The sequence below is a fragment of the Eulemur rufifrons genome, chromosome 23 (genome assembly GCF_041146395.1).
Source record: "Eulemur rufifrons isolate Redbay chromosome 23, OSU_ERuf_1, whole genome shotgun sequence".
NCBI lineage: Eukaryota > Metazoa > Chordata > Mammalia > Primates > Lemuridae > Eulemur > Eulemur rufifrons.
The window spans coordinates 14,789,119-14,811,129 of record NC_091005.1 but is presented as its reverse complement, the minus strand read 5'-3'; the positions used below and the strand labels follow the sequence as shown (position 1 = coordinate 14,811,129).

At 46.9% G+C, this 22,011-nt stretch overlaps 2 protein-coding genes across 2 annotated transcripts; one reads left to right on the top strand and one right to left on the bottom strand.

The window, feature by feature from the left end:
• Positions 1-1,338: 1,338 nt before the first annotated feature.
• Positions 1,339-10,261, bottom strand: LOC138373807 (polycystin-1-like protein 3). Its single transcript, XM_069456407.1, has 6 exons — positions 10,155-10,261; positions 9,600-9,828; positions 8,993-9,092; positions 7,247-7,390; positions 6,292-6,477; positions 1,339-1,905 (listed from the first exon to the last, which is right to left on the bottom strand). Exons 1-6 carry the CDS (start codon positions 10,259-10,261, stop codon positions 1,820-1,822), a joined length of 852 nt encoding a protein of 283 aa, XP_069312508.1. The 3' UTR covers positions 1,339-1,819.
• On the top strand, positions 10,238-20,849 carry DHODH (dihydroorotate dehydrogenase (quinone)). The gene is made up of 9 exons (XM_069456275.1): positions 10,238-10,280; positions 12,112-12,324; positions 13,574-13,773; positions 15,015-15,097; positions 17,494-17,681; positions 18,276-18,389; positions 19,264-19,417; positions 19,620-19,779; positions 20,292-20,849. The coding sequence occupies exons 1-9, from the start codon at positions 10,260-10,262 to the stop codon at positions 20,344-20,346; spliced, it is 1,188 nt and encodes a 395-aa protein (XP_069312376.1). The 5' UTR covers positions 10,238-10,259; the 3' UTR covers positions 20,347-20,849.
• The last annotated feature ends 1,162 nt before the right edge of the window (positions 20,850-22,011 follow it).

Sequence of the window (22,011 nt, the reverse complement as noted above, 5' to 3'; positions counted from 1 at the left end):
TAGCGTGTATTTGGTGGGACAGCGGTGGAAACTACAGTCAGAAAATGAGATGAGAATGTTTCATATACCAGGATAGAAAGCCTGCGGTTCATCTGGAAGGTTTCTGAGTTGTCCGCCCTTACTAAGACTGTGTTACAGTGGAATCATTTGGGTGCAGGATGCTTTTGTTTACAAAGTTCACAAAGTCTCAATTTCCAAACAGCTTCATATACATACATATGTTTCAAGCATTTTTAAGTGACCCCTGATGTTGATGAAATCTCTGAAAGTCAACTCAGGTATTATACAGAGTGCTGTAATTTCTTTCAACACTTTTCATAGTAGTTGACATATACTCTCTCAATACATGCTTTATTGGGGTGGTGGGGCAAACCCCCCCCCCCAAAAAAAACATGCTTTATTGGCTAGGCGCGGTGGCTCATGCCTGTAATCCTAGCACGCTGGGAGGCCAAGGTGGGAGCATCCCTTGAGCTCAGGCATTCCAGACCAACCTGAGCAAGAGCAAGAGCAAGACCCTGTGGGCAGGTCTTTTCCTCCACTGGCCCAAGAGGGAGCCAAACATTCACAAAAGGGGCTTTGAAATTCTGTGTTGCACCCTATCCTAGAAGTCTGCCTTCTTTCCCAGAAGCCTCAGCCCCCTTCCAGAAGGTCTGAGGCAGGGGAAGGGTGAGAAACCTTCAAACTTGGGTGACACGTGCCTGCCGGGGGGCCTTTAAGCCTGGACAGTGGCCTGCCAGCCGAGTCCAAGGCTCTGAGGTCATTTCCCCTGACATCAGAGACTTGGCACCTGCAGACACGCCTGGTGGAGTGGAATGGGAGGAGTGCCCCAGATCTGACGCCCCGCACCCTGGCGCCTGGGCAAGAGGCTGGCGAGGAGCGACTGCCCTCGGGTGCCCAGAGCACAGCCCTGCAGCAAGGGCAGGGTCGACAAGGCCAGGCCACTGGAGAGGGCACTGAGTGACCCAGTACCCACCTATGCCCTGCAAGGCTGACCTTGGGCTCAAGGGCACTGAAGGGGAAGGGAAAGAGCAACCCCCTACTGAAGACCTCAGAATCTCTGAAATGGGGTCCCACCTTGTTCTTTCAGCACCTTTATTGGTTTTTGTTTTTTTTTTTTTTTGAGACAGAGTCTCACTCTGTTGCCTGGGCTAGAGTGCCGTGGCATCAGCCTAGCTCACAGCAACCTCAAACTCCTGAGCTCAAGTGATCCTCCTGCCTCAGCCTCCCAAGCAGCTGGGACTACAGGCATGCACCACCATGCCTGGCTAATATTTTTCTATATATATTTTTAGCTGTCCATATAATTTCTTTCTATTTTTAGTAGAGATGGGGTCTCACTCTTGCTCAGGCTGGTCTCGAACTCCTGAGCTGGATGCACCAAACCTGGCCTTCCCCAGATGCCGCAGGGGACTCTGATTGCTGGACGCAAGCACCTATGCTGGATTTAGCCAAGTAGCAGAGGCAGACTCTTGCAGCCAGATGCACCTAAACTGGTTTTCCCAGGTGGTGGTTGGCGAATCTAAAGGCCGAATAGAGCTTACCCGGTTTTCCCTGGGAGGCAGCAGGGTATTTTCTGGGGCAGATGCACCTAATTTGGTCTTCCCCAGATGGTGGTGGGGCCAGAGGCACCTAACCTGGTGAAAGTGCAGATGCTGGTCGTTGATTCTGAGGGCCGGATGCATTTGTGCTGGATTCCCCACGTGGCAGCGGGGGACTCTTGCAGCCAGATGCACCTAAGCTGGCCTCCCCAGACAATGGCAGGGCACATGTTGGGCCGGATGCGCCTTAGCTGGACTTCTGAAGTGGCGGCGGGGGATATTCAGTAGCAGAGTGTGGCATTGGGAATGCGAATCTGACGAAGCAGAACGTTGCCCAAAAGAAAGGAGTTCCCGTCAGTAATAAATCCTAATGTGAAAGTAAAAGAAACAATTTTATAAATTGCCTCATTACTTTACTGACAAGACAAAGATGCATATTTTCACCACTGTGTTTGAAAACATTTTTAGATGTACTAGCTAATGCAATTAGATAAGAAAAAGATGTATGAAAATTAAAAAGGGAAGTGAAATTATCACAATTTGTAAGTTATTAATATATATGTGTGTAGTTCAATTAAGAGAATCAACTGAAAAGCTATTATGGTTGACCCTTGAGCAACACACCATGGGTTTCAACTGCACAGGTCCATTTATAAGCAGATTTCCTTCTGCCTCTGCCGCCCTGAGACAGCAAGACCAACCCCTCTCCTCTTCCTGCTCCTCTGCCTACTCAATGCGAAGATGATCAGGATGAAGACCTTTCTGATGATCCACTTCTACCTAATGAACACTAAAAATATTTTCTTTTTTAAAATTTATTTAGTTTTTTAGAGACAGGGTCTCACTCTTTCTCAGGCTGGTCTCGAACTCCTGGGCTCAAGTGATTCTCCCGACTTGGCCCCCCAGAGTGCTAGGATTACAGGGGTGAGCCACTACACCCAGCCTGTTTTCTCTTCCTTATGATTTTCTTATTAACATTTTCTTTTCTGTAGCTTACTTTATTGTAAGAATATAGTATATAATACATATAACATACTAAATATGTGTTAATTGACTATTGATATTAGTAAGGCTTTTGGTCAACAATAGGCTATTAGGGGCCGGGCGCGGTGGCTCACGCCTGTAATCCTAGCACTCTGGGAGGCCGAGGTGGGCGGATCGTTTGAGCTCAGGAGTTCGAGACCAGCCTGAGCAAGAGCGAGACCCCATCTCTACTAAAAAATAGAAAGAAATTATATGGACAGCTAAAAATATATATAGAAAAAAAAATTAGCCGGGCATGGTGGTGCATGCCTGTAGTCCCAGCTACTCAGGAGGCTGAGACAGGAGGATTGCTTGAGCTCAGGAGTTTGAGGTTGCTGTGAGCTAGGCTGACACCACGGCACTCACTCTAGCCTGGGCAACAGAGTAAGACTCTGTCTCAAAAAAAAAAAAAAAAAAAAAAAAAAGGCTATTAGGGGTTAAGTTTTCGGAGAGTTAAGAGTTATATGTGGATTTTCTACTGTATGAGGGGTCAGTGCCCCTTAAATCCCCCCATGTTATTCAAGGATCAAGTATAGTTACAAAAAAATGATAATTCAGCAAGGTGGCTGGGTACTAAATAAATGTCAATCAATAGCTTTCATATGGCCACACAGTATTTTTTTTTATTTCAGCTTATTATGGGGGTAGAAAAGTTCAGGTTATATGCATTGCCCATGTTCCCCCCCCCATTCCCCCAAGTCTGAGCTTCAGGCATGTCCATTCCCCAGAGAGTGCACATGGCACTCATCATGTAGGTATACACCCATCCCCTTCCCCACCCCCATCCCCACCCCCATCCCCCCCCGAGTCAGAACTTCAAGCCTGTCCATTCCCCAGACAGTGCATATCGCACTCCTCATGTACGGATACACCCATCCCCTCCCCCCACCTCTGTCTGATACCCAATTGTTGTTATTCCCAAATGTGCACTTGGGTGATGATCAGGGAAACCAATTTGCTGGTGAGTACATGTGGTGCTTATTTTTCCATTCTTGGGATACTTCACTTAATAGAATGGGTTCCAACTCTCTCCAGGAGAACAAAAGAAATGCCATATCACCGTTATTTCACACAGTATTTACTTACAAGATATAAAGTAATAAAATATCTCATTTGTAATAGCAATACAAAAGATAAAACAAACCTCACAAGAGACATGCAAAAACCATGAGGAACAATTCTGAATATTACTCAAGGGTATAAATGAAAATGAAAACAAACAGAAGAGCATACCATGCTCCTAGGTAGGAAGAGAATATAATAAGGATATCAGTTCTCTATGTTAATCTTTGTAGGTTCTTAGTCTGTATCTATATAAATCTCTACCTACAACTATATAAGCTCTTAATATATAAAAAGCTTCTACAAGTCAAAATAGGTAAACAAAACCAAGCAGCCCAGTGGAAAATGGGCTAAGAATATAGGCTGACACGTATTATCTTTCAATCAGTATGTACTGAGTGCTCACACGTACCAGGTCTCATTCTAGGTGCCTGGAATACGGTAGATGTCAGAGAGTCCCTGCCCACACAGAGCTCACATTCAGGGAGAGAGACAGGTAATAACCAACAATATTCAGGTAACAGTAAGTGCTAAGAAGGAAAATTAAGCAGGATAAGGGGGGAGAGAATATTTTGTGCAGAGGGAACACTGATGTTGTGTTAGTTAAGATGATTAGAGAAAGCTGCTCTGGGGAGGTGACATGTCACAGACCCTAATAAAGTTTAGAGCACATAATTCAGACACCAAGCAGGAGAACAGCAAGTTCCAGGGCCCCAAGGTAGAAAAGGCCAAGTGGGCCAGGTCCTTGAAAATTTTGGAAAGGATTTAGGACTTTAAGTATGATGGGAATCCATTGGGAGGTTTTGAATGGGACCACAGGTTTATAGGGTTTTTGTTGTTGTTGTTGCTTTTGGAGACAGAGTCCCCCTCTTGTCACCTGGGCTAGAGCACAGTGGCATCATCATAGCTCACTGCAACGTCAAACTCCTAGCTCAAGTGATCCTCCTGCCTCAGCTTCCTGAGTAAAGCAAGCTTAAAATGCTGTAAGAGAAATTTTAATTAAGTCCTACCAAAAATGATCCTTCCCCTAAAGGTGATTAAAAATTAGCCTATTTAGGAAAGTTATGTATTTATAGGATATAGATTTTTATCTGTTAAAAAAATTTCTGTATGAAAATCTGTGAATGGCTTGGGTGTCAGAGTTCCTGAAAACATGGAACTAATAGGACTGGGCTACATCAATCTTGAAAGTCAAGATTTTTAGTAGTTGAAGAGATAAACCATGTCATCGCCAATTTTTATTGTTTTTAACACCGTGTCTACTTAATTCTACTTCTTCATCTACATTCACAGATTTTTCCGTTGCTGTTCCTTAGTACATCCGGGTAACTCACATAAACTTTGTAGTTCTAGTGGGTTAACCAGAACTCCAAGTGCCCCAGTTCATATTAATAATAGCTAACATCCCGTGAATATCACATGCCAGATGCTGTTCTAAGTATTCAGACCTATTAACCTTTTAATCTTCATGTCAGTCTTACAGGGGAGATCCTAAAATTATCCCCACTGTATAGACGGGGAGACTGAGGCACATGAGATTGAATGTACCCAAGATCACACTGTTGGTATGTGGAGAGCCAGGGTGCAAACCTGGGCAGTCTGGCTTCTGAGTCTGTGCTTTTGGACCACGAAACTATACCACAGGACCGAGGAGTCCAAGAGGAGGCCATGCCTGCTGTGATGGCGCAGACCTTGGCCACCCAGGCTTCCAGCTGCTTTGATTTAATCAATATTTTGTTCAGTACAGAGTGACAGAATGCAAACAGAATGTTCCCTGATCCTAGAACTGTCACCATCTAGAATTGAACTAAACAGAATCAAGATGCCAAGAGTAAGAGTTGCCATCTATAAAAACTCTCCTAAACACACCAAGTGTATCTTTAAGAAAAGACCATAAATGTTTGCTGAGAGGAACATGTATTTTGGATTCTTCTCAGGAACCTAGGAGATGCTGCACATCTCATCAGGAAGCCACCAACCCTGAGATACATGAATGCAATCATTTCTATACTACAAGATATAAAGTTATGTAACATCAAAGTGTTGGTAACTGGTGAAAAATATTGAACAAGCAGTATTCTTAAGGAAAGACATTTTTTAGCATTTCTTCAACACTGGCCAGGGCAAACCATGCTATATCCATTTTGTAATCATTATCTCCTAGGACAGTTCCCAGCATATTAGAGGTGTCCAATGCATGTTTGTCGCACTGACTAGGATAACCACGCGAGTTATACAGACACAGTGACAGAGCTGGGACGGACTGCACATCAGGCCAAAATACCATCTCGTGTGGAGACCCTTCCAGTGAGACCATATTCCTGGTTTTGCGCTCATTGAGCAGCTGCTTTGCTACATGTGATTGAGTCCCAGGCGTTACTCCAGTTACTTTTCGTGCTGGAGACGAATCCATTCTCGTTCTCATTTGTCAGCCTTTGATAAGACACAGCACTGGGAACCAGCACCCATGGGCCTGGGTGCACAGATGTGACTGAACCTGCTTAGATGAGGTCCAGGGAACAGACCCTCTGGGTGCCCACGGGGTGGCAGCCATATCCAAGGAGCCCACTGGCCTCTCTCCAGTTTCCCATGGCTCTTGGTAGGGGTGTTTGGAAAACTAATTGCACCCTACATTGGCATGACTGGGCCCCAGGCCTGTGACTCTTACCTCTGTAATCCCCATACAGGTTAGGAAGGAGGGTGCGACTGGCCCAGGGGTAGAAATCCTCAAGAAGTTTGACTTCTGAAAAATGCTGAGAGAAGCTTTTCCAGATAGCTTGATGGAGGTAAAATCTGTTGGAGTTCCTTGCAGAGTAGACCGTAGTCATCAACAGGATAAGGAAGACGATTTGTACTGGTTTAGATGGAAAAATATGATAATTGAGTGGGTAGCTTAGAAACACTCTATACATTTTTATGTTTTCTAAGCCTTTAGACTTTTGCAGGTCAAAAAAGGTCATAAATTGGTATTTATACATTGGTTCAACCTAATAATTGATAATATATACATATATTTGTATGTGTGTATATATATATATACACACACATATATAAATTCCTTCCTAGATTTATTCTGTTACTAATCACAAGTTTTACTTAAAATAAGATACATAAAATCCCACACAAAAATACTGTGTTTAGTTCTTAGAACTAAGCATGTGCACACACATGCACTCTTTCTCTCTCATGCTTCCTCTCAATTATCCATGTGCACAAGAAGCAACCGCATGATAAAACAGAACCTATCCTGTTTGGTCCAGGGAATCCAACAGAGCACTAGATGTGTTGAAGCCAGTCACCTAGCACCTACAGAACAGACATTTTCCAAAGCATTTTCATTTTCCTTCCACCCCATACATATGTATTCAATCATCAAAGATTGTCATTGTATTTTGTAGGTGGAGAAAGTGACTTACTCAAGTACACAATGAAATCTCAAGACTCCAAGTTGAGGAGTCTATTTATCATACCACTTTGGTTTACCAGAATCTCAATTTTCACAAGGTGAAGATTTTAAAAGATACCTTTTCACCCTTCTGTATTTTCTATTTTATCCTCCCGCCCCCGTCTCCCTCCTGGAAAGTGTGCTGCAGGATGGACATGTTGCCATTTCCTCTCCGTACCCAAAATATCTCCAGTCAGCCTGAAGAGTTTCTTCTCTTTCAAGGTTCTTTCTGGGTGCTTAGGGGGACTGTTCATAGGTGGGGCTACGTAGATGGGGTTGTTCTTATCTTTTGAACCAGGTAATGGTGGTGAAGAACACTTTGCTGTCAAAAATTCAAATGTAGAGACAAGAAATGTCATATTTCATTAAGTGGTCACTCACCAACGTTTGTTGGGCAACTACCAGAAGCACCTCCTGTTACATGTTGAAGAAATACGGAATAAAGCTACCTATACAATGCTTCTCAAACTATTTGCGGTGACGGACCTGTTTTCAGAAAAATTCGAATCCATTGGGGATCAACAGTTTTGTACAAAAGTGAGTTGCTAGAAAAAACGAAATAAAACAGAAGCATATCAAACACAAGCCCTATTTTGAAAATTAGATTCCACAGGCATAAAATTAGCCTGCCAAATTGCTATAAATTTCTAAATGCTTACATTCAATTTCTGTACTTATCTTCGACTAGAAACAAAGACTTGTAGTCAGGGGACCACACTTGGGGAACTCTGTTCTATGGCAATGTTTCTCCGATCTTAACGTGCACAGGAATCACCTGCGAATTTTGTTAAAATGCCGATTCTGAGGTGAGGCCTAAGATTCCGCATTTCTGACAACGCCATGAGATGGCAATGCCGCTGGTCTGCGGACAACATGGAGTAGAAGAATCTAGAGACACATAAATCAAGAGGGAGAGAGCGGAAATGAATTAGAATACAACACAAAACATGTGAGCACATGTGTGTCAAGTACCACGGGATCCCTGAAGAATGAACAAATCAATCTCCCCAAGAAAGTCAGAGAAGGCTTCACAGAGGAAGCGACATTTGACGTTTGTTTTGGAGGATGAGTCAGAGTTTTCCAGATGGACAAGGGTGAGGATAAGAAAAAAATGTCACTTTAGGCAGAGAGCACAACAGTTCAAAATGCATTACGTGTATCCCTGCATCATGGTATCCCTTCTTTTCCTCAGAGAAGTCAGACTTTCCTGAATTTTAGAGTTTATCATTCCCATGCATTCCTTTATACTTTATCTATAAATTTATAAAGGAGATACATACATACCCTCTAGTCAAGACATGCATTGTTTTTACATGATTAAAATACTGTGCTAATTTTTCTGCAACTTGCTTTATTGCCCAAGGTTGAGTTTGTGCGCTTCATCCAGGTGGTTTGAGAGGCTCCTATTTAGAGGGTAGACATTTCTCAGGCTTGGTGACTGAATGTGGGGCTTAAGACAGGAACTTAGGACCTGGTACTCTGACAGTTTTAGGGAATGGTGGTGCTTTTGATTAGAAATGAGAAAATATAGTGGAGAAGCAGATCTGTGGGGCAGATAAACAATTTGTTTTAATTTGAGACACCTGCAGGCACTCAGCTACAGATGGTGAGCAGCTGGAAATAGTGCCTGGGGATCACGAGAGAAAGAAAAGATTGAGAAGGACATCTAGAATGCTGGGGAGAGATGAAGCTTGGAGAGAAGGTGTGATCATCTAGGGAGGCATGTGTAGAGTTTTGGCAACACACTGATTAGCCTTGGGCAGAAGAGGAAGAGGAACCAGCTGATTACAGAGACACAAGATCTGTGAATGGATACATCTGTCAGGAGACAGATAAATGTGTCAGTAAAGTGGTTAGACTTCTACCAGTCTGATATAATTTGGTCTTTGCAAAATTAGATAGTAGTTAGAACTACTTGAATTACCCAAGAGTGCCAAGACCCTCCTTGTTTGTCGTTCCTTCTCCTTGTTAAGCCACGGCATCCTGTTCATCCTCAGTGAGAGTAAGAGGGTGAGGACGATCACCTGGACAGGAAAATCGTAGGAGGAGAACTTAACGAGCAGACAGGACAGATCCAAGAAGACGACATGCAAAGGTAAAGGTGGGCATTAATAAATTTCAATTACTTGGCCCTTTAGTTTTATGGATAACTGACAATGAACTTATTTTCTACTCATTTTTTTTTTCATAACGATGGGGACCTGGAAGGGCCCCAAGAGTCTACATAATGTTAATATTCATATTTTTGTTTGTAGTCCTTAATGTGCTTGGCTAGGAAAGCTTAAACTGTTAAATGATTTGTGATGACATGTGTAAGTTGTTCAATGATGTCTCTCAGTATCTTTGTTAGACCTTTGATGGTCTTACACATATCCCTAACAAAGGTCACTCTGCCTAGTTCTGTTTTTCGCATTTTCTTGTTGTTAAATTTTCAAAAACCGTTAGGCGCCTTGGATTGACATCCATGGGACCTCAGTTTCCCAAGCTCCCTGGGAGTAGAGCGGTTTGTTCCAGTCCTCACGTATCTTTACTGGCTGGCTGATGAAGATGTTCTGAAGCACTGATAAAATAATCGAAACAACCCAGCTGGTGGCTTGGTCTTTGTTCAATTCCAAGCTATAAAGTGCCGTAAAGAAGGCGGAAGCCAGGCTAGTGACCCCTAGGAGGAGCCAGCAGATGTAAGGCAACCACGTGGGCAGGCCGCCAGAGATGCCATTCTTCCCTTCTGCTGGGCTCAGGATGGGGAAACTGGTCACCTCCCTGAAGGACAAAAGTAGAAGAAACCATCTTGTACCCAACAGCTGCCCAGTACCCTCGGAGAAGGGCACTCGTCACTTCATGGGCTTCTAGTAAGGTTTTCCGTCCTCCTGGAGCCTCGGCTCCTGAGGGACTCTGATTCGAGGGTGCGGGAGTGCAGAGAAGCTCCGCAGCAGCAAACTACGCTACATAGTAACAGTTGATCAAAGCCTCGCGCCATCAGGCGGCCGGAAGAGGAGCGACTGCCGCGACTGCGCACGCGCGCGAGCGTCCAATCAGGACTTCGGGGTGGAGCTGGGCCTTCCCCGCCACCGAGGCGAGCGCCCTACCCTTCTGCCCGGCGATTGGTGGGTTGGCGACTACAGGCGCGGAGATAAGGGCGGGGCTCCTCCAATGGAAGCAAGGCAGGGGTGGGCCCAGTGGCGGGAAGGAGCATGGCGTGGAGACAACTCAAAGTGAGTACCGCAAGAGAGGCTTGCAGCGCCGATGCAAGCGGTGGGTCGGAGGGACTGGAGTGAGATGGGTACAGGAGGTGGCTCCCAGAGCGTGGGCACCTTTGGGAGCTTTATGTGTCTCTGGAGGCACCTGCAGATGCTCGTGTACTTACGCGTGTACTGGGCCAGGCGTGTGCGGACAGCCCACGCGAGTCGGGCAGATGCTGATGTGTCAGTGCCTGCGGGCCAGGCAGGGGCGCTTAGTGAACACGACCGCCTAGCATTGGTGTGCAGGAGCCAACGCGGGATGAAACTAGACTAAGACATGGTCCCAATCCTTCTAGATAAAGTTTTGTTAGGGCGCGGGCTCAATGCGAGGAGTTCTTAGTTCAATCTCCACGATCTGGAATGTAGTTAAGTGCTCAAATATTGTTGACTGACATGAGGGGCGTTCCTACGGTCTCTAGGAAGACTCCAGGGTGACAATGAATACTTGATCTACTTTACATCACCTTTTGAGGGATCCTTAAAAGTAAATCTTACCATGTCACTTCTTGGTTTAGGGAACAAAACCTAAGTCTTTATTCTGGCCAAGACTTTCGCCTATTTCTCCTGCCTCATCTTAATTCTTGCTTTCTCAGTCCTCAGTTCCAAACAAACGTTCTCCCCTTCTCATTCTGTTCTGTCGCCCAGGGAGCCTTTGCACCTTTTCCTCCCCCTACTGCCTCCTAGTTAACTCCTATTTATCCTTTGAATAAAGGATTTTATAAAATCCTTTATAAAAGCTTTACGTCATTTCATCAAAGAAGGTTTTTCTTCCCTCAGATTAGGTTGGGTCCTTCCATAACCTTATACTTCTTTTCCTTCTTAGCAACGTATTTGCATGATCATTGATTTCTGTCTATCTCTTGAAGAGACTGCACCCTCCATAAGGGCAGGGACTAGATCTGTTTTGTCCACCTTTGAGTGCACAATCAGTATGTGATGAAAGATTGAACTAATGAATGAGTGATTTAGCATCTGGCAGCGTTAGAGAAAAGCATCGTGAACCACTTGTGAGGTAGGATAGTGGTTCTCAATTCAGTAAGACTTGGAGCTTGTTTTTCGTATTTTGTAAACCCCCCATCATTCAGAAAAGAAATGTGTAATATCTATGTATTATTTTTGAAAGCCAACATAATGTTCTGAGATATAAAGGAGAAATTAAAGTCACTTATAATATTTCAGTATGTGATAGTTGGGTGTTTAAACCTCTACTTAGAAAATGTGAGTGCCACAGGTGTGTTGTGTTGTCAGGCCCCAAGCAAAACACCATTCCTGATGGGATTTTCTGAAATGGTGCACAATTCTTGGTAATGTCCTGTGGAAAACAGCACAGTTGTCCCTCGATTTACAAGGTAATTGTACTGTATATGAAAACCATGTGGATAGTTTGTGTTTATGTAGTGAAATATCGTTTGACTCAAGGCTCAGGTAACATGAACAAATAATTTTTTTTTTTACCCACACGAATGTCAGCATGTTCAAGAGTCATACAGAATGTGCGACAATTCATGCGTCAGATAGTCTCAAGCAAAGAAGGATGTCTGCCTTTACTGATTCCTGCCCACAGAAGTCTATTAGCATTGCCCCATCAGGCTAACCAGTAAAAAAAAAAAAAAAAAAAAAAAAAATGTGTGCCCCTAGGGGGCAGGCTGCTCTGGCGTCCTCAGCAAAGTCTTCAAGGCCAGAGGAGTGTGTGTAAGTACAAGTGTAGATACAGCTTCTGACTGTAGAGGCCAGTGTCAGCAGAAGGTGCAGCTTGGCCCGGTGGGAGAAGGGGCCCTAACAGGCTTTTTTTTTCCGCCCCCAGAAACGGGCCCAGGATGCTTTGGTCATCCTGGGGGGTGGAGGACTTCTCTTTGCTTCCTACCTGACAGCCGCGGGGGATGAGCATTTCTACGCTGAACACTTGATGCCAGCTCTGCAGAGGCTGCTGGACCCAGAGTCAGCCCACAGATTGGCTGTTCAGTTTACCTCCCTGGGACTCCTTCCTCGAACCTCATTTCAGGACTCTGACATGCTGGTAGGTACTCTTGGAACACCTTATGCGTTAAATGCAAGGGTGAAGCTGGCAGTAATGTTTCTCAGCTGGGACTGATCCTTTTTAAAACCAGAGCCTCAAGTTAGCAGTGGGAATTAGAGTTCAAATCTGAGCAGTATTTGTTATATGTAACATATTATAAAATTAAATAACAAGGAGTATTATATATTACTTACAGGACTTATGTTAGACAGTGGTCTCCTTTGAGCTTCACAACTACTCTTGGAGCATCTTTCTTACCTCCCTGCTTCAGGATCAGATGGCGCTCACCTTGGGCGCCCTTTGCTGGTCCTCTTAAAGATTGCCGGAGCCCAGCAATCTGTTCTGCCCTGTGGAGCAGCTCCTCCCTCTGGGTCCCACGAGAGTCTGTGTGATGTTGCTGGGGCTTCTTATGAGCCTGGCTGAGGAAGGGCACAGCTGAAGCTGACTTTTATTAAGCCGATTAAAGGGTTTTGTTGTTTGACACTCCTGGTTTCAGAGTAGCACTGTCAAGGGCCTGACGCCAGTGAGCTACTCTCTCCCACCCAGGACAGTAGACGAGAAGGTACGGATCGTAACCATAGTTGAAAATCACAGTGCCTGTCTCCTGTTCATGCCATGGTAGAAACACTGTTTTCCTCCCCAGGCTTGTTGATAATAGAACCTCATGGTTTTCCAGCTCTAGCAGGCATCACAATCACCTGGAGAGCTCTGTTAAAAATAGGTTCTCTCAGCACTCCCTCCCCTGCCTTGGGGGGCGCCCAGCAATCCAATGTTTAACAAGCTTCCCAGGTGTTTCTTTTGTTTTTTTTTTTTTTTTGAGACAGAGTCTCGCTTTGTTGCCCTGGCTAGAGTGAGTGCCGTGGCGTCAGCCTAGCTCACAGCAACCTCAAACTCCTGGGCTTAAGTGATCCTACCGCCTCAGCCTCGTGAGTAGCTGGGACTACAGGCATGTGCCACCATGCCCGGCTAATTTTTTCTATATATATTTTAGTTGGCCAGATAATTTCTTTCTATTTTTAGTAGAGACGGAGGCGGGGGGGGGGGGGGGTGTCTCACTCTTGCTCAGGCTGGTCTCGAACTCCTGACCTTGAGCGATCCACCCGCCTTGGCCTCCCTGAGTGCTAGGATTACAGGCGTGAGCCACCGTGCCCGGCCCAGGTGTTTCTGATGTAGGTGAGACAGGGACCACACTTTGAGAAACACTGGGATAGCTTTATGTACTTTCTGACTTTTGTCGTCTTCTTCCCAGGAAGTGAGAGTTCTGGGCCATAAATTCCGAAATCCAGTAGGAATTGCGGCAGGATTTGACAAACACGGGGAAGCTGTGGATGGACTTTATAAGATGGGCTTTGGATTTGTTGAGATTGGAAGTGTGACTCCAAAACCTCAGGAAGGAAACCCCAGACCCAGACTCTTCCGCCTCCCAGAGGACCAAGCTGTCATTAACAGGTAGGCGAGAGACCCAGAGTTAACAGAGGAGGCCTCTTTCTAGCGGGGCTCTCAGTTTTTTCTCTCACAGGACATGGACATTGTTCTGTCACTTGAAATATTCAGGAACCCTGTTGAGCATCTACAGTGTGCCAGGCATCTGTCCTCACACCAGCCCTGGGAAGCAGGTTTCATTATTTCTGTTGAACAGGTGTATATGCCAAGGCTCAGAGAGCTAAATAACTTAGCTGCAGTCACGGAGGTAAAAAGCAGGAGAGCTTGGGTGTGGCTCAGGCTTATTGGACTTCAGAGTTTGTACTTCGTCCACCTGTTTCTCCAATGGCCTCACTCAACTCTGCAAGCCTCGTATGTAACTCAAAATATTTTGGTGACATTAAGACAGTGAAAAGGGCTGGGCACACACCTGGTCACACACTCATGTTTCAGTTGCCAGCAAGGCTGGAAGGAGTCATTAGCATCTTCCCCGGTCTCAGGGGAGGTGGCTTCCACTGGAGGCAGATAAGGGGAATGGCCACTAGGTCAGCCACCCACAGTGGGGCTGGGGATACAGGGATTAGAAAGAAAGACGATGCCCCTGCCTGCAGGAGGTGTCTAGTGACAGGGTGATAGAGAGGTAGGATGTGTCGCTTGCCCTCAAGAAGGTTATAACCAGGATGGGAACTTAAACATACACATATATACATACATATCCTGGGTCAGGAGGAGGACAGGTACAAAGCCCTCTGTGAATGCCAAGGGGCTGAGGGATCCTCTGCAGCCAAGAGCTCTGTGCAGGAGGAGAGGGAGCCTTAGATCTGGGCCGGGAAGAGGGGCAATTTCATAGGGAGAGAGCACAGGGAAGTGGAGCAGCATGGGCCCCAGCAGGACGCTGGTGGAGCCCAGGTGGGAGGTGGAAAGCTTTGGCTATCAGAGAGTGGTGAAGGCTGGGGGGACCAGTGGCTGGGTAAGGAGCGGATGGATGTAGGAACCAGCAGGTCTGGGGCAGCTACTACTGACCAGTCTGGGCTGTTGCCAATGCTAGTGGGCTGACCGGCTTGTTTGTGACTTTTAATGTTTCCCTTTGTATTAGATGGTGTTCTGGCAAATTCTCTAGGAGTCCCAGGCAGTTTAAGAACTGACTCTGACTGTTTTTTGTTTCTGTTTTCAAAAGTCATAAGTATACAGTGGAAATGGCCTCGGAGCTCTCTCCCCACATCCTTTGCCTTCTAACCTTGCCCTTCCCATCTGCTTCTGTGCTGCAGATACGGATTTAACAGTCAGGGGCTGTCAGCGGTGGAACACAGGTTACGGGCCAGACAGCAGAAGCAGGCCAGGCTCACAGAAGGTAAAATGGAGTTGCATCAGTGGGGCTCTTTGCATTTATTAGGAGGAACCGTGGGAGAAACACTGGCAACACTCCCAGTGAAATGAACATGGTTGAGCAATAGAAAAAGCCACTAAGGAACTCAGGGCTCCTCTCCTAGGGGAATTTTCCTGGTTCTGCCCCAGCCTCCAAGATTTTAACTCAGTTTCATGATTTAGCAAAGACTCACTGTGTTTGTCTCGTTATGTAACCTGTGTTGTATCATAACTAGGGAAGGCTGGAAGTAAGCAAAGCAAAGTGGCTCGACTATGATCTTACAGGTGGTTAGGGGGTGAACAGGACAGCTTCCTATTTTCCACTCTGTTGTCCTTTTGTTCATTGTGTAAATAATATGTATTAGTTATAGAAGAGTTAGTAAATACAGAGAAACATAAAGAAGAAAAATTAACTCAAACCCCGCCCCACTCAGGGATAACTAATATTAGCATTTGGGAAAATATTCTTCATGACTTACTTTGGGAACAAGAAGCATGTTCGAAGGCTGCCTTTAGAAATGCAGATGTTTACTCTCTGTGGCTGTCTGCTTTGCTATCTTTCAGGACGCACTCAGTGCTCGTAGCCCTGTGGTGTCCTGACATAGCTCCCCAGGCACCCTCCGGGATCATGCAGGGCTGTGGCTCAGTAGGGATCATTTTCTTCTTTGGGTCCCTCTGAAACTCCTTCCGTGAGGTTGAAGTCTCATTAGATGTCTTGGTGACATGATGAGAAAACCCATGGATGTCAGATTCATTTCAGGAAGTGAGGTGGAAAGGTCTGGGGCATGAAGCAATGTCAGGTTTGCAGAGTAGGAACGGCCTTGTTTGGGAACAGCTGACTTTGTTGTACTGTAGACCTGCCCACTTGGGGAACTACTGGGAAGGTCATGGTAGGGTTGCCACTGTTTGGGATGCTCTCCTACCTACTCACCTTCCTTTTCTTCTTTTAATAGTCCACAGTGCTCTGTGCGCCGGCCTTCCCCTGCCCCCCTGTGCCCACCCCTCACTCTCAGGCTGGCCCTGACGCTCACTGCAGTGCAAAGCCCATGGCAGTGCTCTGCACAGATGTACCCGCCAGCAGCTGGGAGCCTTGCAAACAGCTTCTTGCTAGCACCATGCCAAGGGACATGAGTTGACAAAGCTGTGGTGCCCTCTGGGGACAGAGCTACCCAGCAATTTCTAACTCTAAAATCTTGTCAGTTTGGGCAGATGACTACTAATGAAAGATTCATTAGCTACACAAAAGTGATACTCTCTTTCAAGCCAATTTACCTATGTGGAAAAGAATTCAAGCTTACAAATGATCTTGGCTTGATGGTTGCTAAACTTGGGAAGCTTGGAGACCTTGTGTTCTAACCTTTGTCTGCTTGGGTTCTAATCCTCTCCCTCGGCCCCCTCCCAGGAGGTTAGCTACACAAATCTCCTTTACTTTCAAGCTGGTGATAGGAAAGTGTGATCTGGAGCGTGGGAAGGTGATTAGCAGTACTAGATACTGTTCTTCGATCCTCCCTGGCCTGACACATGTTTTTGTGAGCTAACTTGGTGTTCTAGGTCTTCTCCCAACCATCAGATGGAAAAAGCAGCCTAGACCATTGATGTACCACTGACTTTTGCAGATAGGAGAGTCACTTAGGAGAAGTCAAGTACAGACAACCCCTTTCTTTCACACACAGCGTATTTCTGAAAATGCATTTTCCTGAAGGTCGAAAATGCAAGTTAAGTGATAGTCCTATGGATTTTTAAGGAAGGTGACCATATTACTTACGTGCAAATTAAGACACTTTGGAGAGTGAAAGGCAGTAGGCAGTAATAATTATGCCCAGGCTACAGGAGTAGTCAGCGCTCTCCTGGGAGTGCTGAGATGTATGGTCACCCCAGTTATAAGGGGAAATTCCTTTTCTCAGAACCAAAATTATAAAACAATTATACCTCTGCATTTTAGGCATGATAATTAAATTTTTTCCAGTATTTTATACACATTCTTTAATTTTGTTTCTTCTTCACAATTACACATTGCTTGTTGGAGCATCCCTTGAGATTAAAGTCGCTCCACATATACTGATTTCTGTCTACTCTGAGTTTTACTAAATTTATGGGGCCTACCTTTGGATCACTAGTATTTGCACTCCTCATTTCTCCATTTTCCATTACAGTTTTAAAAATAAAAAAGGCAGAATGCCATGGTACATCCTTGGAGTTGCCCAGAATTGCCATACAGAGACTACGGTGTTTTTTGGGGAGCAGGCAAGGGGCGCAGGGAAGCTTGGGCTCGGAGAGGGGGACCTACAAGGCTGTTCGCGGGCTGTCTGGGCGAGGATGGCCTCCGAATGTTGCCCAGGAAGTGGTGTGTGGGGTCAAAATCCTGACCGGCGACATTTGCAGATGGGCTGCCACTGGGAATAAACCTGGGGAAGAACAAGACTTCGGCGGATGCGGCTGCGGACTACGTGGAGGGCGTCCGGGTGCTGGGCCCCTTGGCCGACTACCTGGTGGTGAACGTGTCCAGCCCCAACACGGCCGGGCTGCGGGGCCTTCAGGGAAAGGCCGAGCTGCGCTGCCTGCTGACCAAGGTGGGAGTTACACCTCCTCGCCCATCCACCCGCTCCCTTTCATTCTCCAGGGCCAAGCTTCAGCGTCACCCTCCGGAAGCTGTCCTTGACACCTGGACCAGTCAGGTCCCCGCGCCACACCCTCCTGAAGCACCCTCTGACTTTCTACCGCAACACTGATCATGTGCAGTAGTTATTAATTGTTCAGTTGTCTGTCCCTGCTGTTAAACCATAAGGTCCATGGCAGCAGGGACCATGTCTCTCATTTGTCACTCTGTCCCTAGCACCTAGCACAGGAGTGAGTGGAATGACTTTCCACCATCTAGTACTTGGCGCAGTATTTCTTGGTTATCTTTTAGGAACTAAAGTCTAAAAGACCCTTAAGATATTATTAGCCAATGCCAGTGGGTTTTCTTTGGTTCAAAAGAATTGAATCAAATCCATCTTGATGGGGTCCCTCATGTAACTAAGGGCTGGGTTTCCTAAAAAGGAAAAATCGCTCATGCTTAAGTTTGATAACTTGTGTGAAAACCCACTAACCTGCAGCCGTAGGTCCCAGTTGCACTGTCGGGCCGTGGTCTGGGGGTCCCCATCTCTGGCCATTTGTCACCCCAGGTGCTACAGGAGAGGGAGGCCTTGCAGGGAGCACGTAAGCCGGCAGTGCTGGTGAAGATTGCTCCTGACCTCACGGCCCAGGACAAGGAGGACATTGCTAGCGTGGTGAGAGAGGTCAGAGTCGGGGCTGGGCCGGGTGGGGGGGGACCTCTCATTGTCTGATGAGGCCATCTGGCCAGCTGGGATAGCCCAGAACGGCAGCCTTTGTGATTTCCTCTCTGTGACACTGAAGGCTGGTTTAGTATCTGTCACGGTGTCATTCATCCTGTAGTAAAAAGTGAATGTTTGAATAAATGTCTGAATGAGCCTTTTTCTCATGCTTCTTCCCTCCTCTCTTTCCTCATCTTCATCCAGCAAGGGCTTTAACACTCATGCTTGTATCCCTGGCCAATCTCAGCTGGGACCGGCGTATTCTGTCTCGTTCTCTGCAGCCTTTCTGAATACGAGGTCTCTATGGCCAGGACAGTGGCAGGACAGTGGCAGGAACACAGACTGAGCCCAGCAGTTGTAGGTAAAAATTTTGGTTCCAGCACTTCTTAACTGGGGCCTCAGACAAGACATTGTATAATTTATTTATTTATTGAGACGGGGTCTTGCTCTGCTGCCCGGGCTGGAGTGCAGTGGCATCATCATAGCCCACTGCAACCTCAACTCCTGGACTGAAGGGATCCTCCTGCCTCAGCCTCCCGAGTAGCTGGGACTACAGGCGTGCGCCACTGGCAAGACCCTATAAAGTGGGTTGTTCCAAGGATTAAACTCCATCCTAGTGGAGCGTTATGGGTGGTCAGTATGTGATGGCTGCTATTGTCACATTGTGGCTCATTCAGACACTTGTTCAAGAAATGCATAGTGAGGTCTGCGGCAGCTCTTGCCTCCGGGTGCCGTAGGTGTGGGCACCTGGCCCAGCTGCTGTCTCAGACCTCCAGAGAAGCTTCTCTGAGTCCTTCAGTGCCATAACTCAAGGGCTTTTCTCTGTCTCACACTGCAGTTGGGCGTTGATGGATTGATTGTCACGAACACTACAGTGAGCCGCCCCGACAGCCTCCAGGGTACCCTCTGCTCTGAAATGGGAGGGCTGAGTGGGAAGCCCCTCCGGGATTTATCAACTCAAACCATTCGGGAGATGTACACACTCACCCAAGGCAAGGACTCGGTGTCTTCAGACCTGTGTGTGGCCTGGGTTCCTGGGTTGTGATGGGAATCATTGTTCCCTAATCTGCTGTGTTGGGTGGGGGGTGGGGAGGGGGTGGAGGATGGGGGGTGGGGAGGGCCGGGGGGCTGAAGCCAAACCAAGGTCCTCATTCTTGCGCCCACCTGACCGTGTAGCCATGTCCTTCTCTGCAGGCAGAGTTCCCATAATTGGAGTTGGCGGGGTCAGCAGCGGGCAGGACGCGCTGGAGAAGATCCGGGCGGGGGCCTCCCTGGTGCAGCTGTACACGGCGCTCACCTACCAGGGGCCGCCCGTGGTCGGCAGAGTCAAGCGGGAGCTGGAGGCCCTTTTGAAGTGAGTGGGGCCGCATGTGGCTGAAACAGGAGTTCGTCAGGAGACATTAATTCCAACCGCTCCGTCATGGGGATGCTATTCATCTATTTATTGCTCATTCAAAAAGGCTTCGAGGGGTACACTCTGAATGCAGGGAACATTACTCTGTGCTATTCCTCTGATGGAGGACAAACAGTGCCAAGGGGACTCGGGATTGACCCCACAGCAGTGGTGTTTCCAAGGCAGAGTCGTCCATTTCTCTGAGGGAGAGGAGCTTGGGGACTCCTGGCAGTGTTCCCTCTAATTAAGTAACATTTGCTCAGTGTCAGGGAGCTGTCTGTACTTAAAACCGATTCCCCTCCTGCTCGGAAGAGCTGTGTAGAAATATCTCAGTCCCTGGGGGAAGACCGTGTCGAGCGCATGCCGAGTGCCTGGGTGGGATGGTGTGTTCAGGGGTGAACGTGGGCTTCCTGTAAGAGCAGGGCCCATCCTTCACTGTTTGCTGAAATTGCTTTATTTTGCTCCTTTTCCAGAGAGCAGGGTTTTGGCAGAGTCACAGATGCCATTGGAGCAGATCATCGGAGGTGAGGATGTTGTCTGTCGGGAAGCCTGATCTGGAACCTTCCCACAAACTCAGGCGAGCCTTTGTGGCTGGATTGTGAGAGGAGTGACTCTGTCCCAAGCCACGTACCCCGAACCGTGGCCTGGCCTCACTGTAAAAGGCAATCGTGGGGTCACCAGAATCAATAGAAGGCCGTCTTCAGTCTCTCGGTCAGACCGTAGATTGCGTCTGTGATGCTTTCTAGGTTCAAATCCTAGGATCCTTCAATACTGCAAGGACATTGGATATTTGGGGGAAAAAGTCACGGAAAAAATAAAGCCATTTGGAACCTGGATTTAAACTGAGCCCTTTCTGGAGGGTGAGAGGCTTCTCACCAGATGCAGCAGGTCCTCTCAGGCCTCTGCCGCCTGCATCCTCAGTGGGCTTCCAGGGAACTTGAGTGTCTTTCATTTGATCTTTATTTTTATTTATTTTATGTTTTTATTTTAAAAATATTTCAAATACAGACAATAGTTGCAAGAATAGTACACTGAACTTTTACATACCCTTCATTTTGATTCACCAGTTAACATTTTTCACATTCTCTCAGATATAAAACATAAATTATATGTAGATAAAATCTGTATTATTTATTATTACTGAAGCATTTGAGGGTAAGTTGCAACTGTCATGACCCTTTACCCTCAAGTGCTTCAGTGTGTATCTCCTAAGCACACTGACGTTAGTTTTTGCAGTATTACTGGCATGCGTTCTGAACAGTACAGGACAGTGTAGAACTCTTGAACGTTCCTGCTCTCCCTAATCCCGCTCTCCCCGGCTGACTACTGTTTGGTTCTATCTTCCCAGACTTCTCCCCTTGCATAAAAACATTCGTTTTGTACACACACGGATATGCATATTTTGTGTATGCCTGTTTATACACGGAATGTACGACATCACAGACATGACTCCGCAGTTGACTTCACTGTTGTCATGTGGATGTAGTCGATGTTGGTTCCTATCAACCTGCCTCATTCTGTTAATGGGATATATTTAGCCATTCTCCTGTGGATGCTCACTTGGATAACTTCCTGGGTTTTCTTGTCACAAACAGTGCCTCGGTGAACATCGCTGTGTGTGTATTTGTGCCTTTGTTTGGGTGTTACGCAGAGCACAGCCTGAACCGTACGGTAGCTGGGCCGGAGGGGTGGTGTGTGTGACATTTAGAGCCAAAGTGCTCCTGTGAGCTTTTAAAGCTGCCCATTTCCCACCATGGAGGCAGCAACGTCGGGGACGTCGCTGGCTTCTCTGGCTGTGCCCACTGAAAGCTACAGTGAGGTGCCTGAAGAAAGGGCCACCATGATAGCAGTTAATGTCCACTGAGCGCTGACTGTGGGCTGGACACTGTGCCAAGGGCTTGACGTTCCCTCCTTACACATGAGAAATGGGGCAGAGATGCTACGGGCTGTCCCGTCGGAAGCTGCGGGGGGGCTGCGGCCAGGCAGTCTGGCCACACTGCGTGGCACGGAATGGCTCTGCCATGGGTCAGGCAGTGGCCGTTTTAATAGCTGGTTCGTGGCCTTCTCTGCTTCTCCATGGTCACTCCCTGCTCAAGGGAAAGCGATACACCAGAGGAGAGATGGGAATGGGCCAAAGGAGAAGGAAGAGAACCCTGATGCTGGCCAGTCCCCTGCGCGGTCCCTCTCCTCACT

Bases quoted from the DNA above. Each gene is read 5' to 3' on its own strand.
- DHODH (XM_069456275.1), top strand. From the start codon at position 10,260: ATGGCGTGGAGACAACTCAAA. The intron at 12,325-13,573 runs GTAGGTACTCTT...TCTTCTTCCCAG, and splicing joins TTCAGGACTCTGACATGCTG to GAAGTGAGAGTTCTGGGCCA. The intron at 17,682-18,275 runs GTGGGAGTTACA...TTGTCACCCCAG, and splicing joins TGCGCTGCCTGCTGACCAAG to GTGCTACAGGAGAGGGAGGC.
- LOC138373807 (XM_069456407.1), bottom strand. From the start codon at position 10,261: ATGCTCCTTCCCGCCACTGGGCCCACCCCTGCCTTGCTTCCATTGGAG. The intron at 9,829-10,154 runs GTAGGGCGCTCG...TTTGTCCTTCAG, and splicing joins ACCAATCGCCGGGCAGAAGG to GGAGGTGACCAGTTTCCCCA. The intron at 6,478-7,246 runs GTACGGAGAGGA...CATCTAAACCAG, and splicing joins GCTGACTGGAGATATTTTGG to TACAAATCGTCTTCCTTATC.